Source organism: Myotis yumanensis, unplaced genomic scaffold (assembly GCF_028538775.1).
Source record: "Myotis yumanensis isolate MYYU_CA2020_CCGP unplaced genomic scaffold, mMyoYum1.0.hap1 SCAF_14, whole genome shotgun sequence".
NCBI classification, from domain to species: Eukaryota; Metazoa; Chordata; class Mammalia; order Chiroptera; family Vespertilionidae; genus Myotis; species Myotis yumanensis.
Genome location: NW_027223765.1, coordinates 304,821 through 314,503, shown reverse-complemented (window position 1 = coordinate 314,503; position 9,683 = coordinate 304,821). Strand labels below are relative to the sequence as shown.

General features: G+C 66.0%; 2 protein-coding genes across 4 annotated transcripts in view; both read right to left on the bottom strand.

Annotated features, from left to right (window-relative positions):
* Positions 1-241: 241 nt before the first annotated feature.
* LOC138992390 (death domain-containing membrane protein NRADD-like) lies at positions 242-3,556 on the bottom strand. 2 transcript variants are annotated; one of them, XM_070391125.1, is made up of 5 exons: positions 3,496-3,556; positions 2,583-2,663; positions 1,186-1,375; positions 955-1,076; positions 242-875 (listed from the first exon to the last, which is right to left on the bottom strand). In XM_070391125.1, exons 2-5 carry the CDS (start codon positions 2,623-2,625, stop codon positions 556-558), a joined length of 675 nt encoding a protein of 224 aa, XP_070247226.1. In that variant the 5' UTR covers positions 2,626-2,663; positions 3,496-3,556; the 3' UTR covers positions 242-555. The 2 variants fall into 2 exon arrangements, with proteins under 2 accessions (XP_070247226.1, XP_070247225.1); XM_070391124.1 differs by having other exon boundaries at positions 2,583-2,740; positions 3,496-3,536.
* A 906-nt stretch (positions 3,557-4,462) lies between these two features.
* NBEAL2 (neurobeachin like 2) overlaps positions 4,463-9,683 on the bottom strand; it is a 27,502-nt gene continuing 22,281 nt past the window's right edge. The window contains exons 37-55 of one of the 2 annotated variants that reach the window (XM_070391122.1): positions 9,296-9,612; positions 9,104-9,199; positions 8,614-8,738; positions 8,389-8,529; positions 8,139-8,269; positions 7,839-7,948; positions 7,619-7,736; positions 7,422-7,519; positions 7,232-7,348; positions 6,618-6,698; positions 6,437-6,534; positions 6,175-6,347; positions 5,974-6,068; positions 5,632-5,748; positions 5,379-5,537; positions 5,157-5,305; positions 4,784-4,919; positions 4,583-4,706; positions 4,463-4,546 (exon numbers count right to left, since the gene is read on the bottom strand). In XM_070391122.1, the coding sequence (XP_070247223.1) occupies positions 4,605-4,706; positions 4,784-4,919; positions 5,157-5,305; positions 5,379-5,537; positions 5,632-5,748; positions 5,974-6,068; positions 6,175-6,347; positions 6,437-6,534; positions 6,618-6,698; positions 7,232-7,348; positions 7,422-7,519; positions 7,619-7,736; positions 7,839-7,948; positions 8,139-8,269; positions 8,389-8,529; positions 8,614-8,738; positions 9,104-9,199; positions 9,296-9,612 (2,363 nt within the window). In that variant the 3' untranslated portion in view covers positions 4,463-4,546; positions 4,583-4,604. Of the gene's footprint in view, positions 4,707-4,783; positions 4,920-5,156; positions 5,306-5,378; positions 5,538-5,631; positions 5,749-5,973; positions 6,069-6,174; positions 6,348-6,436; positions 6,535-6,617; positions 6,699-7,231; positions 7,349-7,421; positions 7,520-7,618; positions 7,737-7,838; positions 7,949-8,138; positions 8,270-8,388; positions 8,530-8,613; positions 8,739-9,103; positions 9,200-9,295; positions 9,613-9,683 lie in introns of both variants that reach the window. The other variant, XM_070391121.1, reaches the window with a different exon arrangement.

The following is a 9,683-nucleotide window of genomic DNA, read 5'->3' as shown; positions in this document are numbered from 1 at the left end:
CCTGTTCTCCAGCGAAGGAGGCTGAGTTGACAAAGTAACAGCTCCAGCACGACCGCCCGGGCACGGCAGGTGCAGGAGGCGAACTCGGCGCCGAGCCCCACAGCTCCTGCCTCCTGCACGGGAGCACACGGCCTGCAGCCCAGGTTCCTCCCATAACTCAGGACCCCGTCCTTTCTCAGGGCCTCAGCCTCCTAGCCACCCACTGCCTCACAGGCCCACGGAGCCAGACAGAGCCTGCACAGTAACCCAGAGCCGCCTTTACTATGGATACAAAAGTAGAAAAACAGTTAAGGCCAAGGAAGGGGAGGGGCTAGGGAGCAGGAGGGCAGGCCCACTCCTTCCTGCCTGCTCCCCCAGATCCTGGTCTCTGTCTCAGAGGGACATGGGGCCAGGGGAGTGGGGCGGGGGGGGGATGGCTGCACCTTCTGAGTCCCTCCAGAACGGAGCAGGCTGGGCCCACCCAGGCAGGAAGCCCATGAAAGGAAGGGCATGGGAGAGGCCGTGGTAGGGAGCTCAGGGCTGCACCCCGAGAGGCCAGGCTGTGGGGGGCCTGGCTCACACCACAGAGCAGCCCTCAGGCGGGAGGCCCAGGACCCGGACCACGTCTTCACGGCCCATGGCGGCCAGGGCGTCCTCCAGCACCCTGAGGGTAGCACCGCTGCCTCCCTGGACGGCCCAGTCCCTCAGCAGGGCGCAGGCAGGCGCCGGGCCCCGGGCCATGGTCTCCACAGCCTCCGTCTGGTAGCCCAGGCGGCCTGCCAGGCCCTGCCAGCCCTTGTCGGGGTCGCCCGACACTCCCAGGAGCCGCTCCACTTCCTCTTGCTGCTGCTGAGGGAGATGGAGGTAAAGCCGGCGGCCGAGCTCCGGATGTGGCCCTGGGTGGGAGACACGAGGGTCAGATGGGCTGGGCGGCGGGCAGAGCTAGGTCCCTGCTCCCCAGGGAAAGGGACTCACCCTGGCCGCTAGGAGAGTCCAGGAAGACACTGCTCTCCCCGTGCCCCGGGTCCCTGTCGAGGGCGCCCAGCTCCGCAGCCCGAGCTTTGGCCAGCTGCTGTCTTTGTTGATGGGAGCGCCAGCTGTGGGAGCAGGGGCCCTGCCAGTCAGCTCCGACCTTCACTGAGACAGGGAGCTGGCTGGGAGTCCGGACAGGAAGGGGTCCCACAGGGCAGTCCCCAGGCCACCTACCACTTGAAGGCCACGTAGGCAAGCAGACCGAGGACCACGGTGGCCAGGAGGGCACAGTAGACAGGGATGCTGCTGCCTGCGGCCCCTGGAGGCTCCGGGGGGAATGGGGAGGAGGCATTGCAGGCCAGGCCGCCCGCTTCGCCTCTCCACGCTCCTTCCCTGTCCCTGTCCTGCTCCTTCCAGGTCTTATCTGTGGAAGAAAGGAAGGACCGGGTCAGGGGCAAGGAACCCAGGCTAGGTCCCTGGGCGGCCTCACCTAGACTTGGCTGCCAAAAGATTTGAAATATAGTCCCTCCTCTGTAGTCAAAAGCTCATACATGCCTGGACTGTATGGCTCAGTGGTTGAGCGTCAACCTATGAATCAGGAGGTCACGGTTTAATTCCCGGTCAGGGCACATGCCTGGGTTGTGGGCGCGATCCCCGGTCGAGGGTGTGCAGGAGGCAGGCAATCCATGATTCTCTCTCATCACTGATGTTTCTCTCTCTCTCTCTCTTCTCTCCTCTTTCTCTCTCTCTCTCTCTCTCTCTTCCTCTCTGAAATCAATAAAAATACATTTTCAAAAAATGCAATTTAACCGTTTGAGTCCCAAGCAGCGCAATCGCGCTGCTTGGTATTTCTCGACATAAAATAAAACAAGCGCTATCACGCTGTTTGGGTCTTTTCGTACTCATTTAGAGAAAGCGCGGTTGCGCTGTTTGGGATTCTTCGACAGTGTTTTTTCAATACCCCCTGGGACTCAAACGGAATCGTATGTTTTCTCGACATAAAATCTCAGCAGCACAATTGCGCTGCTTGGGACTCAAACGGTTAAGAACCTAGAATAGAATGGTAAATTTCAGGTAAAACTAAAATAATAATAAAAGCTCACAGCACAGCATCCAGAGCGGACTGGCCGTTTCCCCTGCTCATCTCCCATAGCCTCTCCTTTGCTCACCACCCTTCCCAGAGCTGCCCTTCCTTCTCCGGGCCTCCCAGGCGCCTGCATTTGCTGTTCCGCCTTCCCTGCCTGTCCGCCTGTCCGTCTGGAAGGGGTCTCCTATGTGGGAAGCTTCCGGGATCTCTCCTGGTTTTCCCCGTTTCTGCCTCTGGTTGCACCTCTTCTGTCTCCTGTGGCCTGAACTATGTGTCCTGTCTTCCCAACCGCCTTGACTCATGGCGGTCTCCATGGGGCCTCCGTGCACAGGACACCTTGTACACGTTTCACAAAACGAAGCTGAACTGGAAGGCACGGAAATGCTGCGGTTTCCTTCTGCCTGGAGGCCGGCTGCTCCCACAATCCTGTGCAGGCACCGCGGACAAGAACTCCAGAGCCCATGACCGACCTTGAGTGTGACTCACCTACCTGGGCTACTTCCATGCTGCCCTGTGCCCAAAACGTGGATCGAGAGGTGCTTACCCCCACGGACCATGCCGACCCCGTGGCTGGAGTTGTGAGGCATCGCTCTGCCAGCGGGTAGTGCTCCCAGGGGCTGCGTCTCTTCGTGGAGAAGGGGTCGGAGTGTTAGGGGCAGTGCCCAGGCACGGAGATGGGGGGCCTCTCTAAGGCCCCAGGCGCTATGTGTAGGGACATGGGGGGAAAGCGAAGCCACAGGCCTGATGTCGGGAGTCCCTCTCCTGGGTCACTCTACCCTGATTCCCCCCAGGGCTGGCTGACCCTCCCACTCCCACTCAGCAACCTGGACCAGTTTCCTCTCGTGTCAGACGCAGTGGAGGTGAGAACTGGCCCCAGCTGGCCAAGAGGAGCCGGGGTGCAGCTCAGGAGGGAGGCGGGCAGGTTGGCAAACCAGAGTCCAGGGATGGCATGGAGGGACCAGGGAGCTGCCCACCCCATCTCAGCCCATGACTGGCTGGTGGGAGGCTCCAGACTGCTCAGCAGGAGCCAGGAACCCAGTGCCTAGGACTCCTGGAGTGACTCCAGTGTGCCCGCCCTCGCCTCCTGCTGAGGATGGACACGAGGGTGCTTTGGGTCCAGCAAGGTCACAGGGCATATGGGCCAGAGGCCAGAACCCTGAGTACAGGCCCACTCCATCCCAGGACCGGGGACCTACTGGGCTCATCCTGCTGGGACCGCCTCCTGAGGCCTGGGGAGGAGGCCAGGAAGGATCTTGTCTGGAAAAGGGATGAAGCGGCTGGGGAAGCCCTCCAACCCCCCAGGCCACACGGGCCTGTCCGCCCCGGACTCCACACCCACTTCCGTGCCGAGGCCGTGCGCCATGCTTCCGGCGAAGGGCGCAGCTGGCAAGTGGGTCCGGGACACAGGCTGCCTGCCCGGGCCCTGCCACGTGTCGGGGTGAGTGGGTGTCACTTACCGCATGAGGGCCCCTCTGGGTCCTGGCAGATCCCGGTGGTGGGCGAGCCTGGGACGGTCCTGTCTGCCTGACCCTCCTCGGGCTGCGGCTCTGAAGCCTCCACCACCCCACACCACGCACCCGGCTCGGGGCCCGCAACACACGCCCGCACAGAGCAGCACCCCGCAGGCCCACTCACGCCCGGCTGCCCGCACACACTCCCCCGGGCGCGGCACCGGGACCGCGGTCTCGGGCGGGTGCAGAGGCCGCTCTGGGCTCCGCTCCTGCCTGTGGCGGCCAACCCTCCGCGCGCCCCCGATCCGCTCACCCTGGCGGGGCCGCGGCCGCTGAGCTTCCCAAGGGCCGGGCGAGGAGACCGTGTGGAACCCCGGGAGGCCGGGTCCGGGCCGCCGGGGCGCAGAGGCGCGAGGACGGGCTCGGCGGGGGCGTGGCGGGCGGGGCCGGGCTCCCCACGCCCCAGAGAGGATCGCGCAGACGCGCCCACCTTCGCCGCCCGGAAGGCGGGGCGCACGGGTGGCTGCCCGGCGGCCACGTGGAGGACCGAGCGTGCGAGCACGAGCCGGGAGCCGGCGGCAGGGGCCCGAGGGGCAGGTTGGGGCGGCCGGGGAAACGGAGGCCACGGGAGGGACGAGCCGCCCGGAGGGCTCACGACCAGGGGTCCGAGTCCTGAGGGTGACCCGGCGGGCGGAGCCGCGCGCGCAGACACGGGAGGCGGAGCAGCTACAAAACGAGGCCACGTTTATTGCCGAGAACGGGAGCGGGGCCGCCTCGGGGTTAAGGCCACGGCCGGTCCCGGTGCTGCCGGAACCGGGGCTCGGGCGCTGGGTTCCCCGCCCCAGGCTCTGCGGAAAGTGCTGTGCGGTCCCGGCCCGGGCTGGGATCCCGGATGCCCCTCTGCCGGCGAGGGGCGGGACTTCCGGGAGTGACTCCGCCCGCCAATCCCTGAGCTGGGTGGGGGTGAGGTACCGCCCACCCCGAGTGCCAGCTGACAGCTTCGCTGGCTCCTGGGCGTGGCCCGCGCTGGGGGCGGGGCCTGCTCTGGGGGCGGGGCCTGCTCTGGGGGCGGGGCCCGCGCTGGGGGCGGGGCCCGCGCTGGGACGGGCAGGTGGTCAGCGCTCCTCCTCCGGTTTGTACTCGGTCTCCCCAGAGGACACCTGCGAGATGCGCCGCGAGGACCCCCAGAATTTCCGAGCGAACTGGCTGCTGCGCACCTGGTGGGAGGAGCGGTGGGTCAGCCAAGACCATCACTCCGCGCCCCATTCGAGCCCCCTCCCGCCCTTGTCCTCACCTTAGCGGGCTGCCCCGCGCCCACCACGATCAGCTTGCCGTCCTCCAGGCCCACGAGCACGTGGCTGCGCTCCCTGGTCACCGCCATGCTGCGGATGGGCACCTTCATGGGCAGGGGAGGCGCAGCCGGCAGCAGTCTGCAGGGAGGGAAGGAGGGGCAGCTTGGCACCCAGCAGACTCCTCATTCTCCTAAATGCCCTGTTTGGCGAGATCTCCCTAGTGGGGGGCGGGGAGGCAGGGACGGGACTTGCAGGACGTGCAGTGAGCATGCAAAGAGGGTGTGGATCCACAGGGGGCACCTCCTGGTTCCTCTGTCAATGGCCACCTCCCTGAGGGACCAGGAACCCATAGACAGTGGGGCTCATGGGGCTCACTTGTTCAGGTGGAGGATGTGCAGGGCACACTGGGCTGTGCCCAGCAGAACAAAGTCTTCCGTCACCGCCAGGGCGGTGGGCTGCTCCACCAGGGGCAGGGAGGCCCGCAGCCGCCCGTTCACTGAGTACAGGTGCAAGGAGTAGGCGACCTGGGAGAAGCAGGAGGTGTCAGCAAGCACAGAATCCCAACCACCCCGTCCTGACCCGTGCCCCTTCCCATACCTGAGCCCCCAGACGTTCCCGCGCCGAGCTCTGCACCACGATCTGGCCCTCAGACCCCAGCGCCAGGTGGGACACAGGTCCGGGCAGCATGGCCCCTGGGGGCCGTAGTGCTGCTACGAACTGGCCACGGCGTACAGTATGGATGATCACAGCTCCGTCCTGTAGGAAGGCAGCTTAGGGTGCTAGGCAGGGGCTCTGGGCTCCAGAGGCAGTGCCCAGCCGTCGGCTCCCCCGGGCGCAGGCATACACAGACCTCCGATCCGGACACAGCCATGTCCAGTTCCGTGCTGATGGCCACACAGCTCACGGCAGCTTCGTGCCCGTACAGGACCTGTATGGGCTTCGATGCCAGTCCCACCGAGAGACCACCCTGTGGGAATCCAGGGCTGTCTCAGGCCTGGGGGCACCCCATTATCCCGGCCCCTGAACAGGGAGGCTACGGCTCAGGAGCGCAAGGGGACGGGGTGAAGCCAGAGAGCTAGAGGGTCATGAAGGGAAGGGGACGAGAGGAGCAGGACTGACTGGAAGCCTGCAGAGGGGTGGGCGGGCGGCAGGTCTGACTACGGGGGCCCCACCGAGCTGCCCACCGGCACACCTGGTACAGGAGCTGCCACACCATGCAGGTGGTGTCCCGGGAGCCTGAGATGAGGTAGATGCCACAGGTGTCCAGTGCAAGGCAGGTCACTATGTCTGCGTGGGGAGGGGAAGGTCCAAGTAGAACAGAGTTGTCACGCCTCCCGGCCAGCCTCTGGCACGCGCCCCGCCCCGCACCACCCCAGCCTCAGGGCGCTCATACCAAGGTGGCGGTTGATCTGGCTCAGCAGCTTGCCCCGCGGCAGCGCGGTCACGCAGAGGCTGCCGTCCCAGTGGCCACCACTGAACAGCAGCTTTCCGTCGGGGGCCACTGCCAGGGCTTGCCCACTCACGCCACTGCCCGGCACCCAGGGGCCACTCAGCAGCCGCTGCCCCCTGACCAAGGAAGGGAGTGACAGGTGAGGCCAGGGTACCGAGGCCAGCATCCTGCTTAGTGGGGGGGACCCCTGCCGTAGCCCTCTCACTTGGTGGAGTCTTTGATGAACCTGAAGTAGTTGCTTATGTTGCGATCATAGGGCAACCAGCTGTGGGTGCCCAGCAGTCCGTTGGCACTCACGGTCACCTGCGAGCAAGGGGAGCAGAGGCAGGTTTGGGGTGCAGTCAGAGAGGGGGCGGGGCCGGTGGCATCCTGCCCAGCGCGCTTACCAGCAGGTCCGGGGTCATGGAGGAGTGGAGCTGCCGGTGGGGAACCATGGCCAGCACCAGGGGCACACCGTCGCTGATGAGCTGCGGGTCGAGGGAGGCTGGCTGTGTCCGAGAGGCCAGCCCGCGCCCCACTACACCACCTGCTCCCTGGGCACTGCTGCCTCGTTGACTCTCCGCCCCCAGAGGCCCCAGGTCCCACTGGGAAGCACGTGTGAGACCAGTGGGTCTTCAGGGGGCGCCTCAGAAAGTGGGTGAGAAGCTGGGGTGGACAGGGCCTCAAGCTTGCTCCACCCACCCCGATACTCCACGTCCCCCCAGCCTGCGGGCAGGAGAGGGCAGCCTAAGAACGTCAGGCCCCGGGGCGTGCGAGACGCAGCAGGAAGGCGAGGGAGCGTCCATGGAGATGCCCGCCCTCCCGGTCTCCCCGAGGTCCTCGGGGTGGCTGCGTCCGGGCCTTTTCCTGCCCAGCTGCACCCCCAGTCCTCTGGTTTCCCGGGGTGTCTGAGTGTCCGTGGCCCTGATGTCGGTCTTCCCTCTGCCCCAACAGGTTGGTAAGGGCAACAGCAGGTTGAACTCATTTAAGAGTAGGAAGCCGAGGCCCGGCCCCCTCTCACCTCCGCAAAGAAGGCCCTGAGCTGGTCCAGGTGCTGGAAGACGCTGGGCGAGTTCGTGTCCAGACGGGCAAGGCGCTGGGCTGCTTCCTCCGCGGAGAGCCGGGCTGGATGCGGCTCCTGCGGGCGGGCGAGTGGCCAGTTAGCACCGTGGCCTGGACACCCCTGCCCGTGGCCTCCGCGCTGGCCTTACCTTCAGCAGCTGACAGGGAGTCTGCCCGAAGTTGCTGATAATGCCCTCCAGAGCCTTCCGTTCCCGCTCGTCCGTCACCTGGTCCAGGTCCACAGCCCCTGGGCGGGCAGACCAAGCAGTCAGGACTCCTCCGTGCCCTCTGCCTCCACCCTTCCTCCTCCGTGCCCAGCCTCCGCGTGAGCCCAGGGCCTGCCCACCCTCATAGGTGCAGTAATAGAAGATGTTGAGGGCTTCCTCCGCGGCCGGGCCCCGCTGCTTGTAGCCAAAGATGAGGTCAATCCATTCATGCAAGTGGGTGGACACGTATTCCGACTCCTGGGGATGGACGGGGAGGGGCGGTCAGTCCAGGGACAGACAGCTGACCCCGAACCCTGACCTTCCACCCCGGCTGCCTGGCTACATGACCCATGTCCTCACCAGGGCCTGGCGGTGCTGCTGGATGAAGTCCTCAGGGGACTTGGCCCACGGGGGCAGCACCACGTCGCCCACCTTCTCATTGGTCAGCTGGAGGCAGCCCAGGTCAAAGCCTGGAACAGAGGACTGGTCAGCTGTCTTCACCCACTCCCCGGACCGCGTCTCCTTCCCCACCACACCTGCTCCCACCCCCATCTCCTCCCCCACTGCACCTGCTCCCCCTCCCTGCTGCCCACCCGCGTCTCCTTCCCCACCACACCTGCTCCCCGTGGCCTGCGTCTGCATCCCCACGCCAGTCCCTACCGTTCTGGTTCTCCAGGAAGTCGGGGAAGTAGAAGAATTCCGGGATGAGCTCCTTCACGTCGGCCAGGCTGTCCAGGCGGGCCTGCCAGGCCGCCGCCACCGAGTGGAACTGCCGGTCAGAGCAGTCGAAGCTGGCAGAGAGGGGCACGGGCCAAAGTGAGGCGGTGACGACGGGGTAGAGGACCTGCCTCTTCCCCTCAAACGCTGGCCTCCCCGCCCCCGGCCATCTGCCACCCTCCCTGGGCCGCACCGGCCACTCTGTAGCTGGACGTGCAGGGAGGTGAAGGGCTCCATGCGGATGAGGTAGTGCATCACGCCCGCGGCGTTGGAATAGTGGGTGCCGTAGTGGAACTTGTCAATGGTGCCCGCTGGGTCCTCGAAGCTCTCATACCTGGAGTCACAGTTGGGGGGGGTCGGCAGAAGCCCTCCCGTGGCCCGTCCCACCCTCCGAGCCCAGCCCTGCCCACATGCTCACTTCTCCCTCACGAGCTGGGCATGCTTGGGGTTCACCACACCGATGGGCTTGGACAGGTCCCGGAAGACAGCCGGGTTGCTGAGGTCCAGGGTTGGGGACACGTAGTCCTGTAGGACCCAGGGGAACTGGCCGCCCACCGGGCAGGAGCTGCATGAGGGTCCTGATGGCCTACCTGCCCGCTCTGCCCTGCCCTCACCCTCAGGAAGATGGGCAGAGCCCACAGGTGGGGACCCACTAGGAGAGGCCACAGGGGAGCCGGACGGACTGCCTGGGACAGGGTACCCTTCAGGGAAAACGGGCCAGGAGGGGACAAGAGTGGGGCTGGGTGTGTGGGTGTGTGTGTGTTGCGGGGGGAGTGGCAAGAACAGAGGCCAGGGCTTAGGCAACACCGGCCTAGGACAAGGCTCAGGGCGGCCCCCATCGGTGCCTACACTTGGGTGAACCGGGCTGGCCGACAGGGGGCGGGTGGAGGTACGGAGCCGGCTCTCACCACAGGGTACTGCGACAAGTCGTTGTACGTCCGCCCGGCGATGGTGTTGAGTTGCATCAGATACTCGAAGTTGGATATCTCCCGCTGCACCCATTTCTGGGGGGGCAGGGCAGGCAAGAGGTGAGCCCCTGGAAATGTCCAGCCACCACAGGGCCGTGACCTCCCCCACCCCGCACAGTCCAGGGCTCCCACCTGGGTCAGGCCGGAGGCTCGCAGCATCTCCTGCGGGGAGCGGCTGCTCAGGTAGCCTTGGGCAGGCGGCCGCAGGCGCAGGAGCCACTTGTACACCTGGTTCCGCATCTGGGTGTGGGGCGGGATGGAGCCGGGCGCAGGCCTGGGGGCCTGGCAGGGAGAGGAGGCTGCTGTCCCACCCACCTTGCACGGGAAGTTGAGGAAGTAGTTGGCCTGGTCGATGAAGAAGAGCTCCAGCGCGGAGCGGCGCAGGTTGAAGCGCCGCAGGTAGACCTCTCGCAGCTGGGCCAGCGGCCGCCGGAAGTCGTGACCGACGCCTGCAAGGACGGAGAGCAGGTGCGGGAGCCACTCAGCCTGGCCCAGCGGACCCGCCACCCCTGCCCTCCCT